Source organism: Pristiophorus japonicus, chromosome 3 (assembly GCF_044704955.1).
Source record: "Pristiophorus japonicus isolate sPriJap1 chromosome 3, sPriJap1.hap1, whole genome shotgun sequence".
Taxonomy (NCBI): Eukaryota; Metazoa; Chordata; class Chondrichthyes; family Pristiophoridae; genus Pristiophorus; species Pristiophorus japonicus.
In genome coordinates this window covers 234827104-234854582 of record NC_091979.1, presented here as the reverse complement: position 1 = coordinate 234854582, position 27479 = coordinate 234827104, and the positions used below count along the sequence as shown (strand labels likewise).

The 27479-nt window shown below is 47.0% G+C and overlaps 1 protein-coding gene across 2 annotated transcripts in view; it reads right to left on the bottom strand.

The window, feature by feature from the left end:
* pi4k2a (phosphatidylinositol 4-kinase type 2 alpha) overlaps nucleotides 1-27479 on the bottom strand; it is an 80025-nt gene that overhangs the window by 41849 nt on the left and 10697 nt on the right. For both annotated transcript variants that reach the window (XR_011592732.1, XM_070876437.1), the window contains exons 2-6: nucleotides 17612-17812; nucleotides 15259-15390; nucleotides 6475-6628; nucleotides 3182-3243; nucleotides 966-1065 (exon numbers count right to left, since the gene is read on the bottom strand). Coding sequence is in view for 1 of the 2 variants with exons in the window: in XM_070876437.1 (XP_070732538.1) it covers nucleotides 966-1065; nucleotides 3182-3243; nucleotides 6475-6628; nucleotides 15259-15390; nucleotides 17612-17812 (649 nt within the window). In the remaining variant the exon portion in view is untranslated. The remainder of the gene's footprint in view (nucleotides 1-965; nucleotides 1066-3181; nucleotides 3244-6474; nucleotides 6629-15258; nucleotides 15391-17611; nucleotides 17813-27479) is intronic.

Genomic DNA, 27479 nt, shown 5'->3' with positions numbered 1-27479 from the left:
TGGAAGATTATGATTACTACCAATGATTCCCCCTAAGGTGCACGGCCGCGCATCAGTCGCGAGATTCTGCGCAGGCTGCTCACCAGCTGCTACTGCTGGAAGATACCGTGCATGCGCAGCCGGTAAAGGGACCGCGCACATTGGTTACTACCCCAGCTATTTCCTCACCACCCACTGCCACTACTTTGGTGCACATACCATCAGGACCTACTTTTAGTCCCATTCACTAACCGCTCGCTCCTCCTTCAAGACCCTCCTCAAAACCTACCTGTCACCAAGCTATCGGTCACCTGATCTAATGTCTCCTCCTTTGACTCGGTCAATTTTTGTCCGATTACGCTACTTTGAGATGTTTTAAAGGCGCTATATTGCAGCCATTAAGACTGAGATGAGGAAAATTTTCTTCACTCAGAGGGCAGTGAATCTTTGGAATTCTCTACCCCAGAAAGCTATGGAGGCTCAGGTTGTTGAGTATATTCAAGACAGAGATCAATAGATTTTTGGATATTAAAGGAATCAAGGGATATGAGGATAGTGCAGGAAAGTGGAGTTGAGGTAGGTGGTCAGCCATGATCTCATTGAATAGCAGAGCAGGCACGAGGAGCCAAATGGCCTACTCCTGCTCCTAATTCTTATGTTCTTATAAATGCAGCCGCTTCCTTTTGAATATTTATCTCCAGTAGTAGCTCTATTAAATCCTCAGTTACACTCTGTCTACTTTCACCCTCTGCTGTGGGGGGGAAAAAAATGGAGGTAAAAACACACATCTCCACCTCTACTGCAGTCCCATGGCCACATCTGACACTGCACAACCTCCCACACGGGATCGTTTGCCCTTTGCCGTGCTTGGACTTTAAAACCCACGCGAATCAAAACTCAAACACGGAGCTGCCTCTCCCACCGATTTAAAGAGCTCGAGACAATTTCTGCTTCATAGCGACATGCCTAAACTTTCAGTTACTCACACGCGCGCCACGAGTCTGGGTGTTTCAGAGGGAACGCCAGCCCGTTGTCTATTGCTGCGATCTTTATAATGGGCTCTTTCACTACAACCCAGTCCGCATCCTGCAAGAAAACACAAGCCAGGCTTTGTAAATTCAAAACGGCTGCTCTCCAACAGCGCCTTTTAAGTGCGTTACACGATTATAGGTGCAGTATTTTAAATTTTTAAAACTGGTTAAACTAATTAGTGCTGCCCGAAGACACAGGCCGTGAGTATCTGTGCTGCAGAGCAGCAAGAGATCCCCAGGTCGGACTCCTGGTGTGCGTTGAACGGACTGATCTCGGACAAAAGAACAGTACAGGCTGTACAAATGCATCAGCTCCCTGGTTAAGGAGAAGAGGAGCCTGCTCCGGTTCCACAAGAACATAATAGGAGCAAGAGTAGGCCATTTGGCCCCTCAAGCCTGCTCCGCCATTCAATATCATGGATGATCTGATCTTGACCTCAACTCCACTTCCCCGCTTAATCCCCATAACCCGAGTCCCGATTGCTATTCAATGATCTCACACTCTTGCGCGCCAGCGTCCCCCCCCCCCCCCCCCCCGGCTCACACAAGTATGGTCGCTTGTGCAGTGTGGTGGAGGGAAGGAAATCTGAGCGACTATAACTGTCACCATATAAAATAGCCTTGGATAGTTCTAATCTTCTCATGGTTATGTCTAAAGTTCATCCTTCACTGCACATGTAAATAGAGACGTCTGTTTGTGGAATATCCCGAGATCATGCGGTGGAGGTTTTGCTATGTTGAGCTAATGATACCTAAAGTAAAACCAAGAGCGAAGATCACAGAGGTGGTGCTATACCGACCTTTCAGCTGAGCTTTAAAGCGAGACCTTTGTAATGAGGTTGGAAGAAATCAAAAGGCAGGAGGGAGACAGTTGAGTTGAACTGACTGCAAGGTGCTGTTCTTCTGTGGCAGCGTCCTGTGCAATCCCGGGGTTGGCCATGAGCATTTAACCCTTAGTAAACCTTAAAGTGTTTGACTAGTATTTCGAACTTGTTGGTATGTAGGCACCGGAAGGCAGCCTTGTCTACATATTATTGCAAAAAAACATTCCCAACAATGCCACTCGAAGGGATATCTCTTCACCTGCCAATACCTTTTAAGCATTAGCATGAACAAGGGAGAAGCTCAAGAGATTAATGCATCGGACGCTATGGGGAGGAGACTCTCGCAACAGGATATAAATACCTCAAAAAACAAAACACGCACAAATCTGCATTCAGGTAACTCTCCAAGAGGACTGAGAGCCCCCAGTCACAGTACAGAAATCTCCCTCAAGCAGAGGACAAACCCCAGTCTCGTGGCTTTTAGCCAGACCATTTTGCGAGTTAATTTAAAAAAAGATAAGCCACAATATTTCTCCCATTACCTCCCCATGCAGCCCAATAACTTGTATTTATATAGCGCCTTTAACGTAGTGAAACGTCCCAAGGTACTCCACAGGAGTGTTATGAGAAAACAATTGGGCAGAGAGCCGCACAAGTAGAAATTAGTGCAGGTGACCAAAAGCTTGGTCAAAGAGGTAGGTTTTAAGGAGTGTCTTCAAGGTAGAAAGAGCGCTAGAGAGGCGGAGAGGTTTAGGCAGGGAAATCCAGAGCTTAGGGCCTAGGCAGCAGAAGCACGACCACCAATGGTTGAGCGATTATAATCAGGGATGCTCAAGAGGGCAGAATTAGAGGAGCACAGACATCTCGGTGGGGCTGGAGGAGATTACAGAGATGGGGAGGGGCGAGGCCATAGAGGGATTTTAAAACAAGGATTGGAATTTTGAAATCAAGGCGTAGCTTAACCGAAAGCCAATGTAGATCAGCAAGCACAGGGTGATGGGTGAGCGGGAATTGGTGCGAATTAGGACACGGGCAGCCAAGTTTTGGATGAGTTCAAGTTTACGGAAGGTAGAATGTCGGAGGCCAGCCGGGAGTGCGATGGAATCCTGTCTAAATTTCTTGAGGCTCAAGCTTTGCAAAGGTTCCTCAAGTCCTATTGCCTCATTTGTGGATAACCCATAAAACAAGTCAACAAGATCTGTTAGCATTGGCAACTGAGATATCCACTCATTAAAGGGAATGTGTATTTAAAGGTATGTGTTCAGCACAGATTTGTAGTAACCACCTATGCATCCAAGACAAAAAACCTGGTTTTAAATATTTAAGACTAAAAAAATCTCTACTCACCTTCGAACTGGCACTATCCATAGGACAGTCGTATTTGATCAACCAATTATCATTACCTCGATCTATGGAAAGAAAATAAATGTGATGAAATTTTGTTTATCCCTCCTCTCTCCTCCTCCTCCCTCCCAGATAATCTGTTTTTATGTTCTGTTGATTGAGGGGTAAACATTGGCCAGGACACAAGGGATAATTCCCTTGCTCTTTAAAACAATGCCATGGGATCTTTTAAATCCACTGGAGCGAGCAGATGGATCCTCGGTTGAACATCTCTACCGAAAACCGCATCCCCGACAGTGCACTCCCTCAGCACTGCACTGGAGTGTCAGCCTAGATTTTGGTGCTTAAGTCTCTGGAATGGGACTTGAACCTATTTTCTTCATTTTCAATATCATGCTATTCGTGCCCAAGTCTAATGCAGTTACAAAGGGCCTCGGTGCTGATCGCTGGGAGCGGACACGACTACTCCATGCCCTATAATCTGACAAGTAGCAATTTAACCCTACTCACCTTTCTATCTGCTAACCATCTTGCAACCAGGCAATTACAATCTTCAACACCATTTGCCACAGTCTTTACCAAGAAGGGGGACAGGTAGCTAATCTGACCTGGAGAGGGAACTAGAGAGTGTTGCAGAGATACGGTGCAACACTGTTCACATTACCATCAGCACAGCTGTGCAGCCTTAAGGTGAATAATTCTCAGGGGCCAGATAAGTTGTATCCAAGGATTCTTAAGGAAACAAGGGAGGAAATTGCAGGAACTCTGGTACAAAGCTTTCAGAAATCACTGTTTCCTGAAGAGGTGCCTAGAGAATGGCAGGTGCTACACCTATTTTTTTTTTTAAATATAAAAAAGGTACAAAAAAGTGAGCCAGGAAAATGCAAACCAATAAATTTCACATCCAATTTGGGTAAAGTTATGGAAACCCTCAAGGATAAAGATCATGTCAGCTGGCTTGGCCACATCCATGGCCTGAGCAGAGTAAGCCCGAAGCCTGCTGAGGAGCCCATTTCTCAGAGGAATCCTAAACAGTTATGAGGCACTTCAACAACAGCACCTTGTATTTATATAACACTTAACAGTGAAACATCCCAAGGCGCTTCACAGGAGTATTAGGAGATTAAAAATTTGACACCACGCCGCATAAGTAGAAATGAGTGCAGGTGACCAAATGCTTGGTCAAAGAGGTATGTTTTAAGGAGCGTCTTGAAGGTGGAGAGAGGTGTAGCGAGGTGGAGAGGTTTAGGCAGGGAGTTCCAGAGCTTGGGGCCCAGGCAACAGAAGGCATGGCCACCGATGGTTGAGCAATTATAATCAAGGATACTCACGAGGGCAGAATTAGAGGAGTGCAGACATCTCAGAGGGTTGTAGGACTGGAGGAGATTACAGAGATAGGGAGGGGCGAGGCCATGGAGGGATTTTTAAACAAGAATGAGAATTTTGAAAGAGAAGTTGCTTAACCAGGAGCCAATATAGGTCAGCGAGTACAGGGATGATGGGTGAGCAGGACTTGGTGAGTTAGGACATGGGGCAGCCGAGATTTGGATCAGTTCCAGTTTACGTAGAGTAGAATGAGGCCAGCCAGGAGTGCGCTGGAATAGTCAAGTCTAGATGTAACAAAGGCATGGATGAGGGGCAATGCCTGTGTTAAGTTGCCACCCACAGATGCCCAAAAATTACCGAGGCCAGTATGGTGGATGTTGCTGTGGACATTTTTGGGCACAGGAAACAGCGCTGTGGAATTGGCCAATCTCACTCTCCTCCTCTCTCCACCACCGCCACTTTTCATCTGGAAAACAATGACCAATTTGTACTCCAATAAATCCACAGCACAGGAGGAGGTTGGAAAAGTATATCGCTCTGGGATGGAAGTTTAAAAAAAAAGGATTTTTAAGTGCATATACTGTATGGTTGTCCCCAAGCAAGCATTCACTCACTGGACACAGATTTGCAATATGTCGCAACACACCACGCCCCAGACCTGCACAGTCGCAGCACAGCTTGCCCTCGCATTGATGAAGTGCACCATCTCATAGAAACATAGAAAATAGGTGCAGGAGTAGGCCATTCGGCCCTTCGAGTCTTCACCGCCATTCAACAAGATCATGGCTGATCACCCACCTCAGCACCCTGCCCCCACCACACACGCCCCCTCACCCCCCAAAGCCTCAAGGACCACATCCAACTCCCTCCCCAACACATCCAATGAACTGGCATCAACAACTCTCCGCAGCAGGGAACCCCACAGGCCAACAACTCCGAGTGAAGAAGTCTCTCCCAATCCCAGCCCCAAACAGCTCACCCCCCCATCCCAAGAGCATGCCCCCCCCCCCCGCCGGCTCCGGACCCACCCAACACCGGGAACACTCCCCCCGCACCCAACCTGCCCCGTCCCGTCAGAATCCTTCCCAAATGGCGAACACGCCCAGATGTCGAGCCCCCAGCCCCGGCCACCCAGGAGCCACGCCCCCCGCGACGCCAACCACACCACATCCACCAACCGCCATCTGCGCAGTCAACCCGTCCACCCCACTCTGAACACTACATAAGAACATTAATAGGAGCAGGAGTAGGCTGTTGGGCCCCTTGAGCCTGCTCCGCCATTCAATAAGATCATGGTTGATCTGATCTTGGTCTCAACTCCACTTTCCTACCCGCTCCCCATAACCCTGGACACCTATAGTTCAAAAATCTGTCTGTCTCCAACTTAAATATATTCAATAACCCAGCCTTCATAATTCCGAAGGTTCATGGCCCTCAGAAGAAATTCCTCCTCTCCATTTTAAATGGGCGACCCCTTATTCTGAAACTATGCCACCTAGTTCTAGATTCCCTACGAGGGGAAACATCCTCTCTGCATCTACCTTGTCAAGTCCCCTCAGAATCTTGTATGCAGATTCTATCCAACCCTGCTAGCGTTTCTAGCATTCATTCTTGCAAGCTGAAATTTTCCTCCAATAATCCTCCCCACCGATCTACAAATATTTCCAAGACCTATTAAAATTTCAGGATGGGACATGGATCAAATTCACCTCTCGGACCAGCGATTTCAATCCAGCCCTGACATGAAGAAAAGTCCCCGTACCTTCTGTCTATGGCTGGAAGGGAGGAACAGCCTCTAAGTGCCTAGTGGGTAAGGATGGAAAGAAACCGTCAAGGAGTCAGAGGGGCCAGGTACTGCCGAGGCACGCACAAAGGCCCCTTGATGAGGCAATCAGTGCCCTTGTTGGAGCTGTATCCGCAGCAGGGGGGTAACACCTTGAGGAGGGGGGGAAATTGCACACAATACTGACCCGTGTTCCTGATGATGTAATCCAGGACCACGAGTCGCTCGAACTGGAGCTGCAGCTGACGATTGGTTTTCTCGGGTAAAGGCTCCGCCTCAAACCGCCGCAACCAATAATCTGCGTCTTTATAACCTTCTACAAACAACTGGAAGGAACCAACCTAGAATTGGAGGGGGGAGGGGTGGAAAAAAAATAATAATTTTATCTCAAACATTGAATTTAGAAGCTGGGCAAATTCTTTCATGAGCTCATGCAGTCTGCTCCAGTTATTTGATAGGAACTGGTCCCGTCCAACAGGGGCTCTAGACAATGTGCAAAAATGATGAATGATATCAGAACTGAGGCGTTATACCTATCAGAAAAGACTGAGCAGACTGGGCACTCTTCTCTAGAAGAGAGAAGGTTGAGTGGTGACCTGATAGAGGTTTTTAAAATGATGAAGGGGTTCGATAGGGTAGACTGAAGGTGTTTCCAATTGTGGAGAGACCAGAACTAGAGGCCATAAATATATGACAGTCACTAATAAATCCAATAGGGAATTCAGGAGAAACTTCTTTATCCAGAGAGTGGTGAGAATGTGGAACTCACTGCCAGAGTGGTTGAGGCGAATAGTATAGATGTATTTAAGGGGAAGCTAGATAAACACGAGGGAGACAGGAATAGAAGGATATGCTGATAGGGTGAGATGAAGGGTGGGAGGAGGCTCGTGTGGAGCATAAACGCCGGCACGGACCCATTGGGCCGAATGGCCTGTTTCTGGGGTGTTACTGTGTAATACCATGAGCAGATGCAGTAGGAACCTATTTTAATGGTGACACAATCATCCCAGTTTCTCCAAACAAGAATCAGCACGAGTGCAGAGAGTCGGCACGGGCTCAATGGGCCGAACATCCTCCTTCAGTGCTGTAACCATTCTATGAGTGCCCCTTTAAGGGCACCACTAACATAATACATGAATGAGTAGCCTGATTAAACGAACGTGATTAAATTAAAGTGACAAAAGACCAGAAGTAACCGTTAAACATTACAATAGAATGTCACAATAGAATGTCATTACTGGTGCTTACATAGAAACCACATCCTGCGTTGCCCACCAGTCATGGAGGGCCCAGAGCATCAATGTTTCCCCTCATTGTTTTAGGTGCGCAGTTCCTTTCACTGGCTGCGCAGCCCATTCAAAATTTCACGCAAAATCTCCCATTTGAAAAGCCGGTCCCAGGTTGCACAGGACCTCCAGACAGCTGCGCGGCTCAGCATATCACTGGACACTGCGTGCTCCCTCTCAAAAACCACTCCAGGGCAGGCAGCCAAAACGCCCCTCTCCCTTTCCCTCCCCTCCCCCCGCCCCTCTCCCTTTCCTTTCCTTCCCCTCTCCCCGCCCCTCTCCCTTTCCTTTCCTTCCCCTCTCCCCGCCCCACTCCCTTTCCTTTCCTTTCCCTCCCCCCCGCCCCACTCCCTTTCCTTTCCTTTCCCTCCCCGCCCCCCCCTCCCCCCCCCAGCAGATGGACTGTGGGGACTTTGATGTTGGGGTAACTTCTGCACCAAATGGTTGGCTCCCAGCAACCCCCCCAACCAAAAGGTTTCTAAGTAGTTGTGAAGGACACAGGTACCGAAAGATGTCACCTTCGGACAGGCAAGTGTAGAGATTTAGAACTTTAGGGATGTGTAGCAATTCAGTACAATGCGGTACCCCTTTCCGATCACTCAACAAAAGTATAGTCATCCCTCTATGATGCAGAATCTCATCAGTGAGTAGCGGAGCATATATAGACTGTTTGTGCTGGCCTATGTCAGCTGGGACAGCAGTAGAACTATGACTCAGTGCCCCTCCAATTGGGGAATTTTGAACAGATGGTTTGGGGAGTGCGTGGAAGAGTAAAGCCAGGTTTCCGATCACTATCCACAACCCCTGCTGAAATCTATGTGCATGACCATCAGGTGAGGACAGGGATGGGCTCGACAGTCATTCCCCACACAGTGGGATGGCCGAGCAAATCACTGGGCTCACATGAACGATAAAGGCGCTGTAGAAATGCAAGTTAACGTAGTAAAAACATCCCAATGCACGTCACAGCAGCGCAAACAAACAAAATTTGACACCAAGCCACATAAGGAGACAACAGGACAGATGCCCAAGAGGTGGGTTTTAAGGAGCATCTTACAGGAGAGGTGGAGAGGCGGTGAGATTTAGGGAGGGAATTCCAGAGCTTAGAGCCCAGACAGCTGAAGGCACAGCCACCAATGGTGGAGAGATTAAAATTGGGGATGCACAAGAGACCAGAATTGGAGGAGCCTGGAGATCGCAGAGGGTTGTGGGGCAGGAGGAGGTTACAGAGATAGGGATTTTAAACCAAAGATGAGCATTTTAAAAATCGAGGCATGGTCAGACCGGGACCAATGTAGTGATGTGTGTGAGCACAAGGGGGTGATGGGTGAACTGAAGGGAATCTGGCACCAATCCAACTGCCCTCCCAGAAGCCAAACCGTAAATAAACATAGAAAATAGGTGCAGCAGTAGACCATTCGGCCCTTTGAGCCTGCACTGCCATTCAATAAGATCATGGCTGACCATTCCCTCAATACCCCTTGATCCCCTTAGCCATAAGGGCCATATCTAACTCCCGCTTGAATATATCCAATGAACTGGCATCAACAACTCTCTGCAGCAGGGAATTCCATAAGCTAACAAACTCTTGAGTGAAGAAGTTTCTCCTCATCTCAGTCCTAAATGGCCTACCCCTTATCCTAAGACTATGTCCCCTGGTTCTGGACTTCCCCAACTTCGGGTACATTCTTCCCGCATCCAACCTGTCCAGTCCCGTCAGAATCTTATACGTTTCTATGAGATCCACTCTCATCCTTCTAAACTCCAGTGAATAAAGGCCCAGTTTATCCAGTTTCTCCTCATGACAGTCCAGCCATCCCTGGAATCAGTCTTTTGAATCTTCGCTGCACTCGCTCAATAGCAAGAACATCCTTCCTCAGATTAGGAGACCAAAACTAAACACAATATTCCAGTTGAGGCCTCACTAAGGCCCTGTACAACTGTAGTAAGACCTCCCTGCTCCTATACTCAAATATCCTAGCTATGAAGGCCAACATACCATTTGCCTTCACCGCCTGCTGTACCTGCATGCCCACTTTGTGACTGATGAATCATGACATCCAGGTCTCGTTGCACCTCCCCTTTTCCTAATCTGCCGCCATTCAGATAATATTCTGCCTTAGTGTTTTTGCCCCCAAAATGGATAACCTTATATTTATCCACATTATACTGCATCTGCCATGCATTTGCCCACTCACCTAACCTATCCAAGTCACCCTGCAGCCTCTCAGTGTCCTCCTCACAGCTAACACCGCCAGCCAGTTTAGTGTAATCCGCAAACTTGGAGCTATTACACTCAATTCCTTCATTCAAATCATTGATGTATATTGTAAAGAGCTGGGGTCCCAGCACTGAGCCCTGCAGCACCCCACTGGTCACTACCTGCCATTCTGAAAAGGACCAGTTTATCCCGACTCTCTTGCTTCCTGTCTGCCAACCAGTTCTCTATCCACATCAGTACATTACCCCTAATACCATGCGCTTTGATTTTGCACATCAATCTCTTGTGGGACCTTGTCAAAAGCCTTTTGAAAGTCCAAATACACCACATCTACTGGTTCTCCCTTGTCCACTCTGCTAGTTACATCCTCAAAAAAATTCCAGAAGAGTCGTCAAGCATGATTTCCCTTTCTTAAATCCATGCTGACTTGGTCTGATCCTGTCACTGCTTTCCAAATGCGCTGCTATTTCATCCTTAATAATTGATTCCAACATTTTCCCCACTACTGATGTCAGGCTAACCGGTCTATAATTACCCGTTTTCTCTCTCCCTCCTTTTTTTAAAATGTGGTGTCACATTAGCTATCCTCCAGAGTCGATAGACTGTTGGAAAATAATCACCAATGCATCCACTATTTCTAGGGCCACTTCCTCAAGTACTCTGGGATGCAGACCATCAGGCACCAGGGATTTATCGGCCTTCAATCCCATCAATTTCCCATCTAATAAGGATATCCTTCAGGTCCTCCTTCTCATTGGACCCACTGTCCCCCAGTACATGCGGAAGATTATTTGTGTCTTCCTTTGTGAAGACAGAACCGAGGTGTTGGTTCAATTGGCCTGCCATTTCTCTGTTCCCCATTACAAATTTACCTGAATCCGACTGCAAGGGACCTTCACTAATCTTTTTCTCTTCACATATTTATAGAAGCTTTTGCAGTCCGTTTTTATGTTCCCTGCAAGCTTCCTCTCGTACTCTATTTTCCCCCCTCTTAATTAAACCCTTAGTCCTCCTCTGTTGAATTCTAAATTTCTCCCAGTCCTCAGGTTTGTTGCTTTTTCTAGCCAATTATAAGCCTCTTCCTTGGTTTTAACACTATCCTTAATTTCCCTTGTTAGCCATGGTTGAGCCACCTTCCCAGTTTTATTTTTACTCCAGACAGGGATGTACAATTGCTGAAGTTCATCCATGTGATCTTTAAATGTTTGCCATTGCTTATCCACCGACAACCCTTAAAATATCCTTTGCCAGTCTATTCTAGCCAATTCACGCCTCATACCATCAAAGTTACCTTTCCTTAAGTTCAGGACCCTAGTTTCCAAATTAACAGCGTCACTCTCCAGCTTAATAAAGAATTCTACCATATTATGGTCACTCTTCCCCAAGAGGCCTCACAACAAGATTGCTAATTAGTCCCTTCTCATTACACATCACCCAGTCTAGGATTGCCTGCTCTAGTTGGTTCCTCAACATATTGGTCTAGAAAACCATCCCTAATACACTCCAGGAAATTCTCTTCCACCGCATTGCTACCAGTTTGGTTTGCCCAATCAATATGTAGATTAAAGTCGCCCATGATAACTGCTGTATCTTTATTGCACACATCCCTTATTTCTTGTTTGATGCTGTCCCCAACCTCACTACTACTGTTTGGTGGTCTGTACACAACTCCCAATAGCGTTTTCTGCCCTTTGGAATTCCGCAGCTCCACCATACCAATTCCACATCATCCAGGCTAATGTCCCTCCTTACTATTGCATTCATAGAAACATAGAAACATAGAAAATAGGTGCAGGAGCAGGCCATTCAGCCCTTCTAGCCTGCACCGCCATTCAATGAGTTCATGGCTGAACATGAAACTTCAGTACCCCCTTCCTGCTTTCTCGCCATAACCCTTGATCCCCCGAGTAGTAAGGACTTCATCTAACTCCCTTTTGAATATATTTAGTGAATTGGCCTCAACTACTTTCTGTGGTAGAGAATTCCACAGGTTCACCACTCTCTGGGTGAAGAAGTTTCTCCTCATCTCGGTCCTAAATGGCTTACCCCTTATCCTCAGACTGTGACCCTGGTTCTGGACTTCCCCAACATTGGGAACATTCTTTCTGCATCTAACCTGTCTAAACCCGTCAGAATTTTAAACGTTTCTATGAGGTCCCCTCTCATTCTTCTGAACTCCAGTGAATACAAGCCCAATTGATCCAATCTTTCTTGATAGGTCAGTCCCGCCATCCCGGGAATCAGTCTGGTGAACCTTCGCTGCACTCCCTCAATAGCAAGAATGTCCTTCCTCAAGTTAGGAGACCAAAACTGTACACAATACTCCAGGTGTGGCCTCACCAAGGCCCTGTACAACTGTAGCAACACCTCCCTGCCCCTGTATTCAAATCCCCTCGCTATGAAGGCCAACATGCCATTTGCTTTCTTAACCGCCTGCTGTACCTGCATGCCAACCTTCAATGACTGATGTACCATGACACCCAGGTCTCGTTGCACCTTCCCTTTTCCTAATCTGTCACCATTCAGATAATAGTCTGTCTCTCTGTTTTTACCACCAAAGTGGATAACCTCACATTTATCCACATTATACTTCATCTGCCATGCATTTGCCCACTCACCTAACCTATCCAAGTCACTCTGCAGCCTAATAGCATCCTCCTCGCAGCTCACACTGCCACCCAACTTAGTATCATCCGCAAATTTGGAGATACTGCATTTAATCCCCTCGTCTAAATCATTAATGTACAATGTAAACAGCTGGGGCCCCAGCACAGAACCTTGCGGCACTCCACTAGTCACTGCCTGCCATTCTGAAAAGTACCCGTTTACTCCTACTCTTTGCTTCCTGTCTGACAACCAGTTCTCAATCCACGTCAGCACACTACCCCCAATCCCATGTGCTTTAACTTTGCACATTAATCTCTTGTGTGGGACCTTGTCGAAAGCCTTCTGAAAGTCCAAATATACCACATCAACTGGTTCTCCTTTGTCCACTTTACTGGAAACATCCTCAAAAAATTCCAGAAGATTTGTCAAGCATGATTTCCCTTTCACAAATCCATGCTGACTTGGACCTATCATGTCACCATTTTCCAGATGCACTGCTATGACATCCTTAATAATTGATTCCATCATTTTACCCACTACTGAGGTCAGGCTGACCGGTCTATAATTCCCTGTTTTCTCTCTCCCTCCTTTTTTAAAAAGTGGGGTTACATTGGCTACCCTCCACTCCATAGGAACTGATCCAGAGTCAATGGAATGTTGGAAAATGACTGTCAATGCATCCGCTATTTCCAAGGCCACCTCCTTAAGTACTCTAGGATGCAGGCCATCAGGCCCTGGGGATTTATCTGCCTTCAATCCCATCAATTTCCCCAACACAATTTCCCGACTAATAAAGATTTCCCTCAGTTCCTCTTCCTTACTAGACCCTCTGACCCCTTTTATATCCGGAAGGTTGTTTGTATCCTCCTTAGTGAATACCGAACCAAAGTACTTGTTCAATTGATCTGCCATTTCTTTGTTCCCCGTTATGACTTCCCCTGATTCTGACTGCAGGGGACCTACGTTTGTCTTCACCAACCTTTTTCTCTTTACATACCTATAGAAACTTTTGCAATCCGCCTTAATGTTCCCTGCAAGCTTCTTCTCGTACTCCATTTTCCCTGTCCTAATCAAACCCTTTGTCCTCCTCTGCTGAGTTCTAAATTTCTCCCAGTCCCCAGGTTCGCTGCTATTTCTGGCCAATTTGTATGCCACTTCCTTGGCTTTAATACTATCCCTGATTTCCCTTGATAGCCACGGTTGAGCCACCTTCCCCTTTTTATTTTTACGCCAGACAGGAATGTACAATTGTTGTACTTCATCCATGCGGTCTCTAAATGTCTGCCATTGCCCATCCACAGTCAACCCCCTAAGTATCATTCGCCAATCTATCCTAGCCAATTCACGCCTCATACCTTCAAAGTTACCCTTCTTTAAGTTCTGGACCATGGTCTCTGAAATTACTGTTTCATTCTCCATCCTAATGCAGAATTCCACCATATTATGGTCACTCTTCCCCAAGGGGCCTCGCACAATGAGATTGCTAATTAATCCTCTCTCATTACACAACACCCAGTCTAAGATGGCCTCCCCCCTAGTTGGTTCCTCAACATATTGGTCTAGAAAACCATCCCTTATGCACTCCAGGAAATCCTCCTCCACCGTATTGCTTCCAGTTTGGCTAGCCCAATCTATGTGCATATTAAAGTCACCCATTATAACTGCTACACCTTTATTGCATGCACCCCTAATTTCCTGTTTGATGCCCTCCCCAACATCCCTATTACTGTTTGGAGGTCTGTACACAGCTCCTACTAACGTTTTTTGGCCTTTGGTGTTCTGCAGCTCTACCCATATAGATTCCACATCATCCAAGCTAATGTCTTTCCTAACTATTGCATTAATCTCCTCTTTAACCAGCAATGCTACCCCACCTCCTTTTCCTTTTATTCTATCCTTCCTGAATGTTGAATACCCCTGAATGTTGAGTTCCCAGCCCTGATCATCCTGGAGCCACGTCTCCGTAATCCCAATCACATCATATTTGTTAACATCTATTTGCACAATTAATTCATCCACCTTATTGCGGATACTCCTTGCATTAAGACACAAAGCCTTCAGGCTTGTTTTATTAACACCCTTTGTCCTTTTAGAATTTTGCTGTACAGTGGCCCTTTTTGTTCTTTGCCTTGGGTTTCTCTGCCCTACACTTTTCCTCATCTCCTTTCTGTCTTTTGCTTTTGGCTCCTTTTTGTTTCCCTCTGTCTCCCTGCATTGGTTCCCATCCCCCTGCCATATTAGTTTAAATCCTCCCCAACAGCACTAGCAAACACTCCCCCTAGGACATTGGTTCCAGTCCTGCCCAGGTGCAGACCGTCCGGTTTGTACTGGTCCCACCTCCCCCAGAACCGGTCCCAATGCCCCAGGAATTTGAATCCCTCCCTGCTGCACCACTGCTCAAGCCACGTATTCATCTGCGCTATCCTGCGATTCCTACTCTGACTATCACGTGGCACTGGTAGCAATCCCGAGATTACTACTTTTGAGGTCCTACTTTTTAATTTAGCTCCTAGCTCCTTAAATTCATTTCCTCTTTAACCAGCAATACCACCCAGCCTCCTTTTCCTCTCTGCCTACCCTTCCTAAATGTTGAATACCCCTGGATGTTGAGTTCCCAGCCTTGGTCACCCTGGAGCCATGTCTCCATGATGCCAATTACATCATATCCATTAACTGCTGTCTGCGCAGTTAATTCGTCCACCTTATTCCGAATACTCCTCACATTGAGGCACAGAGCCTTCAGGCTTGTCTTAACACAATAGAGATATATACATTAAAAATTCACATTCTCACTTTGTGCATAAAAATTCATCTTAAAAAGTCAGGATAAAAACATGGCTCAAATAGAAACTGGTACCTTGGGAGGCAGCCCTATCCTGTTAAACCGCTGACCGACTTTCGGCACTTTCTCGAGAGCCAGTTTCTTTCCCCGGGATTTCACTCGGTCGATTGCACTGTAGTTAAAGGTCTCACTTGCTAAATACACCACCTGGAGAAAGGGAGAATCACAGAGTTAAGCAAGGCAATGGGCGACCTGAGCTTTTACAGTGCAGCTCAGATGGTTTTAGTGCCGTGCTCAGTCTAGTTTTGGGGTGCAAACCTTCTGAGTGTTCGGAATATGCTGATGCCACTTTGCTGAATGTCAAGCCTCTGACCACCTGCGACAGGGACAGAAAGTTGTCAGGGTTGCTATAACTGCATAACTTAATTTAGTGGCACCTTTGGAGAGTTTGTGGGGAGGAAGCATTGAGAGTTTGAAAGAACAGTACCTAGCGATGGTACATTACGTGTGACCCTGAGCAAACTTGCTGCTTCATCTCCCTCTGGGCCTTCACTCGTAACCTGCCCAGCCACCACAGACCAAGTTGGGATTCTATATTGTTCACTCTCCTTTTCCTCCTCTTGAGCAGAAACAAAAGAGCAAGGAACATTAAGGCACAAATTTAAGGTGATTGGCAAAAGAACCAGAGGAGACATGAGGAAAATCTTTACAGCATTGAGTGGTTAGGATTTGGAATGCACGACCAGATAGGGTGGTGGATACAGATTAAATAGTAGCCTTCAAAAGGGAATTGGATCAATACTTGAGAAAAAATTGCAGGGAGATGGGGAAAGAGCGGGACTGACTAGATTGCTCATTGAATCAGTCGACAGATTCGATGGGCCAAATAGCCTTCTTCTGTGTTGTACTATTCCAGTCATCAAGATCCACGGCGCTGCCCTGGACAACGTGGACCACTTCCCTCATCTCGGGAGCCGATCAACAAGAGAAGGCATTAATGACGAGATCTAGCAACGCCTCCAGTGCGGCCTGAGGAAAAGAGTGTTTGAAGACCAAGCCCTACAAACTGTCACTAAGCTCATGGTCTACATGGCTGTAGTAATATCCGCCCTCCTGTATGGTTCAGAAACATGGACCACGTACAGTAGACACCTCAAGGTCGCTGGAGAAATGCCACCAATGATGTCTCCGCAAGATCCTACAAATCCCCTGGGAGGACAGACGCACCAACGTTAGTGTCCTTGACCAGGCCAACATCCCCAGCATTGAAGAATTGACCACACTTGATCAGCTCCGCTGGGCAGGCCACATGTGTCTGGCATGCGAACTAAGAATCCCAAAGCAAACGCTCTACTCAGAACTCCTTCGCGGCAAACTAGCCAAAGGTGGGCAGCGGAAACGTTACAAGCCACCCTCAAAGTTCAACATCCCCACTGACACCTGGGAGTCCCTGGCCAAAGACCACCCTAAGTGGAGGAAGTGCATCCAGGAGGGTGCTAAGCAGAGTCTCGTTGCAGAGAGCGTGCAGAAATCAAGCGCAGGCAGCGGAAAGAGCGTGCGGCAAACCTGTCTCACCCTCCCTTACCCTCAACGACTATCTGTTCCACTTGTGACAGGGACTGTGGTTCTTGTATTGGACTGTTCAGCCACCTAAGGACTCATGTTAAGAGTGGAAGCAAGTCATCCTCGATTCCGAGGGACTGCCTATAATGATGATGGACTATTCTATGATTCATAATCACACCTTTACAGTAGAAATGCCCTAATGCACACGGGACAAATCAGACACCAAGCCAAAGGAGGAGAATCAAAGGCATTGATTAAGAGATAAAAAAAACTTGCATTTATATAGTGCCTTTTATGACCATTGGACTTCTCAAAGCACTTTACAGCCAATGAAGTACTTTTTGAAGTATAGTCACTGTTATAATATGGGAAACACAGCAGTCAATTTGCACACAGCAAGCTCCCATAATCAGCAAAGTGATGATGACCAGATCATCTGTTTTTGTTATGTTGATTGAGGGATAAATATTGGCCAGGCCACCGGGGCTAACTCCCCTGCTCCTCTTCGAAATAGCGCCGCGGGATCTTTTTCACCCAGCTGAGGGTGCAGACAGGGTCTCTGTTTAACATCTCATCCGAAAGACGGCATCTCATACGGTGCAGAACTCCCTCAGCCCTGCAGTGTAGTGTCAGCCTGAACTTGATCAAGTCTCCGGAGTGGGGCTTAAACCCAAAACCTTCTGACTCAGAGGCGAGAGTGCTACCCACTGAGCCACAGCTGACAGATGAGATTTAAGAGTGGTCGTGAAGGAGGCGAGGGAATTCCAGAGATCGAGATCGATGTGAATGCACACAAGGCCAGAATTGGAGGCGAGGATACAGAAAGAGAAAGAAAGAGAAAAAGCACAGTGCAGTGGCCTACCTTAGTCCTCGGTACTATGTTGAGCCCCAGTTTCTGGTCCACTAGGCTGGCCCCAGCCTCCGACAGATAGCCCTGATTGAGGACAAGGCAGTCTCTGCCAAAGCAGCATGGACAGCAGAGCTTCTGCAGCCACTTGGTCCATTTCGGGTTCAGCTGACCGTACGGTTCCTCGTTTTTAGGTTTAAAAACAGCGCTAATTTTCTGGTTAGGTGAAGAAAGAGAGAGCATTAGTCGTATCACGTCTCATCAATATTTGAACAGCTTTACACAGCTTTGCAAAAAAGCAAATCTTTAGACCAAAGTGGTGTTGAGAGAATTGATGTTGATGACTGTGTATCCGCATTAAGTACAGCAAGGTTAGCATCAAATTAAAGCCCCATCATGCCTCAGCTCCATCAGAAAAGCATCCCCTACATCTCCAGCAAGATAATGTTCTGAACTGGTCACCGTTTTGGCCTCAAGACTGCCCATTTAGCACCAGGTTAGGGGTAGTTTTGAAAAGTTAGAGCCAGGCCTTTCAGGAGTGAAATTAGGAAGCGCTTCTAATTGCAAAGGGCGGTAGAAGTTTGGAACTCTCTTCTGCAAGCGGCTGTTAATGCTGGGCCAATTGTTAATTTTAAATCGGAGACCGATAGATTTTTGCTAACCAAAAAAGGTATTCGGGGATATGGGGCAAAGGCGGGTATATGGAGTTAGGTCACAGATCAGCCATGATCTCACTGAATGGCAGATCAGGCTTGTGGGGTTAAAAGGCTATTCCTGTTCCTATGTGGAACGGAGACCTTAGTCAGGAGATCTTACGAGTACGGGACTTTGTTCCCAGTCAGGGCTAGATTTATACGCAGAAGTCAGGGCCTCACCCACTGCAGCACCCATCTCCCCCGCAAGAACTGGTTTTGCAAAAGCCATGAGGCAGGCGCTCCTACTTTGTAAGCATGAGCTCTGTGACCTGCACATTTTGGAATCCACTCACCTGCGCAGACGAGAAATATTCCCATCACCGGAATGCTGAACACAAGTCTCAGATCAGCGATATGGTGTTACACCAAGCCCAGATCCCACCCGCTTATCCAAATGTGTAACGATCTCAGGTTTCACATACAAGGCAGCCCATTCTAGGCTTATCCATTCAAATGAAATCAGCCATTTCTTAAATGACACCGAGGATTTTATTCCTATAGTACCAGACCTTAATCACCAATATCAGTGTTAAATCCACCATTTGCCAGTTTGAACCCAAGCTTGTCCTGCTGTGGTTTAACTAGATCATCGGCAGTCCCTCGAAACAAGGATGACTTGCTTCCACGCCAAAAAGGGATGAGTTCACAGGTATTTCAATGAAGGACCTAATATTCCAGATCCCGAACTACATCTTGAAGGGTGGAAGATGCCTGTGCGTGGATTTTTTTAATGTGTGGTGGCCGTTGCACACCAGCCACCACACAGGCTTGACAGAGTTAGGTCTTGGTCTAGTGGCAAGGATTACCCAAGACGACTGGAGACCTGCTCTGCTGCACAGGCCTAGTGCGCACACATATCACAATGTGGGCTGGCCCGTGCTGCCCCTGGGCCCTTGCGTCTTCTGGCCCCAAACTCTCGCCTCTTCCGGGTCCCGATCACATCCCTCTACATTCTCTCGCCGCTCCTTCGCCCCAATCTTGTCACTCCTGTACCTGCCCACACTCCAATCACCGACCTGGACCTTGAGGTCCTTCTTCGCTGCCATCGCTGTCCTCCACCAGCTCTCGAAGTGGCATGCTGCCACGCTGTCCAGGGGCCACCGCTCCTTTTATGGCCCCGACCCGCTGCTGATGGTCTCACAGGGGCCGCCACTCTAGAAGCGGCGCACCAGATATACATTTAGCGCGCTATTAAAGTGTTCTCTCAGTTACATTCAAGGCTAAAGTAACAACTTTTATTCTCCCATTTTAGGGCAGGGGGGTGGGGGTGGGGGGGGGGGGGGGGGGGGAGAAGAGAAATAAGTTTAACATGAAGCTATTCATTACACATTCACTCCATTCCATTTGATTACAATAGCTCACTGCCAGTCCTCTTATCCCATCTGTACCTACTCCTGCCTTGTTAAAGTGGATAGATAAACTGATTGCAAGGCCCATTGTTTGGTTACAGAAGAACGCACTGAACTATTGCAGTGCATTGATAATACAATTCAGGACAATCAGACACATCGATATTCTTTAATGTCACGGAACACACGCGTTGTAGGTCACTCTTTAATTCACTACCTTGCTCTAACCATCACCCTGTTATTGAGTGACTGCCCAAGCTCCCAACTGTACTTGCTAAGGTATGATTCCCTACTAACCATTCATCAACTGTAAGCTTGGAGTTCAGAGAGTGTTTTCTATTCCAGCGTGTGGGGTATCACACCCAATTCTATCCACAACCGATGCCTATACCAACATTCCAGGAATCTCTGGCAGCCGATTTATTTTTCTCCTCTTTAACCCCAGGGTACGGAGGCAAACTCCAGCAGCTGAGCAAAGGTTGCATTTCTATAGCACCTTTTACAACCTCAGGATGCCCCCAAAGCGCTTCACAGCCAATGAAGTACTATTTGAAGCGCAGCCAGTTGTAATTTCGGAAACACGGTAGTCAAGGCAGCTTAATTTGCACACAGCAAGATCCCACAAACAGCAATGCGATGACGACTAGATAATCGGTTTGTAATGTTGGCTGAAGGATAAATATTGACCCAGGACCCCGGGGAGAACTCCCCTGCTCTTCTTCACAAGAGCCGTGAGATCTTTTATATCCACCTGAGCACGCATACGGGGACTCTGTTTAATGTCTCATCCGAAAAATGGTGTGCAGCCATATCTCAGCAAGAATCGGTCCAGAGAACAGGTTGTGGCTGAAAAGAAAGCCTATTTAACAGGCTGAGAGCCTGAGTGCTCTGATCCACAGCAGCTTTGGGATTCCAGCTTCATTCCCCAGCAAGTTGCTGAGATGTGTGAGGTGACCTATTTTTGAGGAGTCTCTTTGAGTGTGCTCAGCCCGTGTACACAGCTGCTGCCAAATGATCTCACATTAGTGAGAATATTTGCAGTGAGGGTGAGCCAGTTATTTTGAGTGGTTTGATTTGATGAGTCACCGATTGCAAAATCCTCCTTTAGATGGTATGGAAGCACACTTGCTTCCTTCTGGTACTTCCTTTCAGTGGAGGTTCTTTTATGAGCAGAGACAGCTAGTGCTTAGCAGGCTGTTTAGCCACCTGAGGCATCACAGCCAAGCCCGATCCAGTCCTCCCACGTGCGTTGGTTTAAAAATAGTTTTTTTTGCACTGTCCATGCAACGAGTTCACATAGCTCAATCTTACGGACCAGAAAGGTCTTACAATTTGATCCTGAACTCAAGGGTCAACCAAGGCTCAGTGGGTAGCACTCTCGGATCCGAGTCAGAAGGTTGTGGGTGCGAGTCATACTCCAGAGACTGCAGCATGTAATCCAAGCCAACACAACCAGTGCAGTACTGAGGGAGTGCAGCATTGTCAGAGGTACAATCTTTCGGATGAGACGTAAAACCGAGGCCCCGTCTGCCCTCTCAGATGGACGTAAAAGATCCCATGGCCACTATTTTGAAGAGCAGGGGAGTTATCCTGGGGCCAATATGTATCCCTCACCCAACATCACAAACAGATTCATCATAGGCAGTCCCTCAATCAAGGAAGACTTGCTTCCACTCAAAGCGAGTTCTCAGGTGACTGAACAGTTCAATACGGGAATTACAGTCTCTGTCACAGATGGGACAGCCAGTCGTTGAAGGAAAGGGTGGGTGGGGAGTCAGGTTTGCCACACGCTCTTTCCGCTGTCTGCACTTGTTTTCTGCATGCTCTCAGTGACGAGACTCAAGGTGCTCAGCACCCTCCCAGATACTCTTCCTCCACTTAGGGCGGTCTTTGGCCAGGGACTCCCAGTGTCGGTGGGGATGTTGCACTTTATCAAGGAGGCTTTGAGGGAGTCCTTCAAACGTTTCCTCTGCAGATTACCTGGTCATTAGCACATCGCTGTTCGTGTGCACAAAATGGCTGCCTCATTTCATTGGCTGTAAATCACTTTTGGAGAAAGGCATGACAGAAATGCAAGTTCTTTATTTTTATAGCACAGAAGTGATCACTGCCACAGAGTCAAAACCATCACATGTTACAAAGAGGAAGCTTCTCGCAGTGCCAGGAGCCTCCAGCTTTTGGAGAAACACTTCAACCAGCAGCTCTGCAGCGCTTCAACTTCAAACTAGATTGGTCTTCTGTTATTGAGACAACCGGTGAAGGGCCGCAGCCCTCAGTGCAGAACAACACCCTGGCTGAACAAGTTTAACTGGACGACAGGTTAAGTCAGGACGTAAAGCTGAAGGAGCCGCCATCAATTCTGTTTCTGTTTAAACATGTTATGAGAGAAAAAGAAAGTGGCCTCACTCACAGGGTGATAGGCATACGCCAGTTTAGAAAGTAGAATTAAGGATTATGGGGGAACTCCATGGCTGAAATCAAGAGGTCTCAGTCTGCACTGAGACCAGGTTAGTGTATATCTGGACTTGGGATCCAGCGTGACTCAAGAGCAAAGCTGAACGAGACTCTTCATAAGGCCCCCCCGCCCCCCCCACCCACCCAAGTCTAGAGTTACACTACAACCACTTAGCGTTTGGTTTACATGCGCATGCCAGACACGAGACTCCTAAAGCAAGCACTCTACTCGGAACTCCTTCATGGCAAACATGCCAAAGGTGGGCAGAGGAAACGTTACAAAGACACCCTCAAAGCCCCCCTGATAAAAGTGCAACATCCCCACGGACACCTGGGACTCCCTGGCCAAAGACTGCCCTAAGTGGAGAAAGTGCAATCGGGAGGGCGTTGAGCATCTCGAGTCTCGTCGCCAAAAGCACAGGCAGTGGAAAGAGCATACAGTAAACCTATCCCACCCACCCATTCCCTCAACGACGATCTGTCCCACCTGCGACAGAGTCTGTGACTCCCGTATTGGCCTGTTCAGCCACTGAAGGACTCATTTTAAGAATGGAAGCAAATCTCCCTCAATTCCGAGGGACGGCCTACAATGATGATACGTGCAGCTAAAGGTGCAGTGGATGCGGAGTGATATTAGGGACGAGCCTAATGGACCATCGCATAATATCCACCTACATAGAATCTTACAGCACAGAAAGAGGCCATTTGGCCATTGTGCCTGCTCTTTGAAAGAGCGATCCAATTAGTCCCACTCCCCCCTGCTCTTTCCCCCATAGCCCTGCAAATTTTTCCCGTTTCAAGTCATCATCCAATTCCCTTTGGAATTTACTATTGTATCTGCTTCCACTGCTCTTTTCAGGCAGCGCTTTCCGCAATGTAGACCTACATCTAACTGGATACAACATGCATTTATATAGCACCTTTAACATAGAAAATTGTCCAAAAGAACAATGGCTGTTAAGACAAAAGGAGATATTAGGAGGTCCTGATGAAAGGTCATTGATCTGAAACATTGACAGTTTCTCTCCCCACAGATGCTGCCTGACCTGCTGAGTGTTTCCAGCATTTTCTGTTTTAATTTTGCTTTTGAGATATTAGGAGGGCTGACCAAAAGCTTGGCCAAAAAGGAGGGTTTTAAAAGGAGAGTGGTGTAGAGAGGCAGAAGGATTTAGATAGAGCATTCCAGAGAATGGGGCCGAGGCATTTGAAAGCATGGGCACCAGTGGTGGGGCTGAGAGGAGAGATGCGCAAGAGGCCAGAGTTAGAATTCTTGGGGGGGGGGGGGGGGGGGGGAGGAAGAGACTTGAAGGTTAGAGAGATAAGGAGGGCAATACCATGAGAGTTAAATACAAAGACAAGACTTTTAAATTTGAGGTGCCGGGTTACCAGGAACCAATGTACAACAACAACAACAACTTGTATTTATATAGCATCTTTAACGTAAACATCCCAAGTTGCATCACAGGAATATTATGAGATAAAAAATTTGACACCGAGCTGTACAAGTAGAAATTAGCACAGGTGACCAAAAGTTTGGTCAAAGTAGTAGGTTTTAAGGAGCATCTTGGAGGAGAGAGGTGTAGAGAGGCAGAGGTTTAGGCAGGGAGTTCCAGAGCTTGAGGTCCAGGCAACAGAAGGCACAGCCACCAATGGTTGAGCGATTATAAATCAGGGATGCTCAAGAGGGCAAAATTTGACGAGTGCAGACACCTCAGTGGGGTTGTGGGGCTGGAGGATATTACAGCGATAGCGAGGAGCAAGCCATGGAGGGATTTAAGTGAGAATTTTGAAATCGAGGCGTTGCTTAACCAGAATGTAGGTCATATCAGATCATAGGCAGTCCCTCAAAATCGAGGAAGACTTGCTTCCACTCCAAAAGTGAGTTCTCAGGTGACAGAGACTGTAATTACAGTCTCTGTCACAGTTGGGGCAGACAGTCGTTGGAGGGAAGGGTGGGTGGGGAGCCTGGTTTGCCGTGCCCTCCTTCTGCTGCCTGTGCTAGTTTTCTGCATGCTCTCAGCAACGAGACTAGAGGTGCTCAGCGCCCTCCTGGATTCTCTTCCTCCACTTAGGGCGGTCTTTGGCCAGGGACTTCCAGGTGTCGGTGGGGATGTTGCATTTTATCGAGGCGGCTTTGAGGATGTCCTCTGCCCACCTGGGGCTCGCTTGCCCTGTAGGAGTTCAGAGTTGAGTGCTTATTTGGGAGTCTTGTGTTGGGCATGAGGACAATGTGGCCCGCCCAACGGAGCTGGTCGAGTGCGGTCAGTGCTTCGATGCAGATCCAAGGCCATCCCATCCTCTGTCATCGAACTACAGTACGCAGACAACGTCGGCGCACAGAGGTTGAACTCCAAGTCATCATCAACATCTTCACTGAGGCGTCCGAAAGCATGGGCCTTACACTAAACATCCGTAAGACAAAGGCCCTCCACCAACCTGACCGCGCCACACAACACTGTCCCCCAATCAAGATCCATGGCGCGGCCCTGGACACCGTGGACCACCACTTCCCATACCTCAGGAGCCTATTATCAGCAAGGAAAAACACCGCCTCAGTGCGCCAGCGCAGCCTTCGACCGCCTGAGGAAGCGAGTGTTCGAAAATCAGGCCCTCAAATCTGGCACCAAGCTTATGGTCTTACAGGGCTGTAGTGATACCCGCTCTCCTGTATGGCCTAGAGACGTGGACCATATACAGTAGACACCTCAAATCACTGGAGAAATACCACCAGCAATACCTACGCAAGATCCTACAAATCCCCTGGGAGGACGGATGCACCAACGTCAATGTAGGTCAGCAAGCACAGGGGTGATGGATGAGCGGGACTTGGTGCGAGTTAGGACATGGGCAGCTGGGTTTTGGATCACCTAGTTTATGTAGGGCAGCAAGGACAAGGACAATGGGTGAGCAATCGGATGGGTTTCTCGTCTCTCAACAAGCACCAAGTTCAAATGTATTGGCCCAATTCCAGCCCGTCGACAACAACTAACTGGACCACTGATGCATCACAAACACTTGAATTACAAATCTATTTTCCACGAGATTTTTATCTTGGGATCTAGGAAAGTCCATTTGGACCCACAAGACCATTTTGATCAACTTCAATCCCAGCATATCACAACCCTTCTCACTCCAGAAATAAATCTCGACCCAATTCAAACAGTTTCTTTCAGTGCGCTCCTCTGTATTTTATTCCACAGTTTGATTACCCATGATCTGCCTGACTTTACCCCTCGCTTTGAATTTGCCTTTCCTGCTATTTGCTTCCAGACAGCCCTCGCAAAGTTCAAGTGTGTGAACTCACCAAGAAGCGATGGTTGAGAGAAAAACAAACCGCATGCACAGGAGCAGAGACATTGAGCATAAAATGGTAGTTGGTGATTTATTGGAAATTCTGCCTAAAAAGAATTTCCAGTAAAATACCAACCACTATCTTCCTCTCCAGACATCTCGCATTACAATTTCCTGTTGGGAGGAGGTGCAATGTTATTAAATTAGAATTTGGCTTTTCTGCAAAGAACATCACTTAGCAATTGAGCAGAGGGATTATGGGGCACAATGGGTCAGCTACAAGAGGATAAGCCAACTGCATTACACAGCACTAATACTGCATCAACAGAGCAGCCTAACACTCCAGGACGACAAAGTTTAAACAACTCATGGTCTGGGTCACAGGTTCCAGTCCCAGAGCTGCTGGCTTTTAGCTTATTAGAGACATAGCATGCAGACTATGAGATGCTGTCAGGCTGCAGAGTTTCCACCAGAGACTCCCTTGACACAACCACACATTCATGGGTCTGTGATTGGCACCACAGAAAGACATTGGAGGGTATATATACAGTCAACCCAGTAATAAGGCGACACCAAAGACAGGGGTCTCAGAGGAGCCAGCCAACTCCCAGTACAAGTTAAATAAAACTGGGAAGAATTACACTTGGGGAAAAGCTACTTTAGAGCCATGGAAATGTACACAAAAACATACAAGAGTCAGAAATCAATGCAGTTCATAATCTCAGTCTATATTCATCACTATGACATTCAATCCAAATAGAAAAGGACTTGCATTTATACAGCATCTTTCATGATCACCAGGCATCCAAAAGCACTTTACAGCCAATGAAGTACTTTTTGGAGTGTAGTCACTGTTGTAATGTAGGAAATGCAGCCGCCAATTTGCGCAAACCAAGCTCCCACAAACAGCAATGTGATAATGACCAGATAATCTGTTGTAGTAATGTTGATTGAGGAATAGATATTGACCAGGACACCAGGGAGAACACCCTGCTGCTCTTCAAAATACTGTTGTGGGATCTTTTATGCCCATCCAAGAGCACATCTCATTCAAAAGACGACACCTTCCACAGTGCAGCACTCCCTCAGCACTGCACTGGAGTGTCAGCCTGGATTTCATGCACAAGTCTCTGAAGTGGGACTTGAACCCACAACCTTCTGACTCAGGTGAGGTTGCTACCCACAGCCAAATATTAATTGACTGCAATTTTATTTATTTCAGGCAAGGAGAAAATTTGATTTAGTTGCAATAAACAAAGGATAGTGGAAGCTGATTTGATACTATCAAAAGGAAATTGAATAAATACTTTAAAATTTGCAAGGCTATGGGGAAAGACCAGGGGGAGTGGGACTAATTGAATAGCTCTTTCAATTGCCAGCACGGGCACGATGGGCCGAATGGCCTCCTACATCCAGTGTGGCGAGCAGAAAAACGCTTTAGGTTCTTTAATCTCACGTCATTGAAAGACGAACTTGGGTCCTCCAGTGCTGTACTCAGGTCAAGAGTTTAATTTGGCCTTTGCACTGAGCCATATATATTCTTTAAAAAGAGGCTGCAACAAGGACCCATTGAAAAGCATTTCACCTCAGGAAAAGGGTCGATGGCATCTAACACCAAGTATCTCAAAATTTAGCAAACATTGAAAGAATCGTTAATGATTCACAGATTACGAGTGAAGTTATTGAGAATTTCTCTTTCAGCTTCTTTGCCTGAAGTCACAGATGCTTTCTTGCCATTACCACTCCCGATTTTGCACGCAGTAGCCTAGATGGTGAGCATCAGAAGGCTATTCAAACAGATGCATTGCAAACAAGCCAGATCCTATTCACACATCACTTGGCACCAGCAGAAACCAACAGGAATTGGTTATCCCACCCCAGGGTGCTGTGGCTAAATGACGATCAGATTACTCGAACCAAGAATGGTTGACTCAGCCTGGGCAAGTAATTGAATCTGGGATATTTCTGGACTCTGTCTTTTAAGGCAGCAACACCATTTCCTCGTGATCAATAGCATTCCAAGTTGATCAATAAAATTGTCTCAATTACAAATCTTTCAGAGAGTGTGCTGTAGAGCGCCAGAGAGTCGCCATT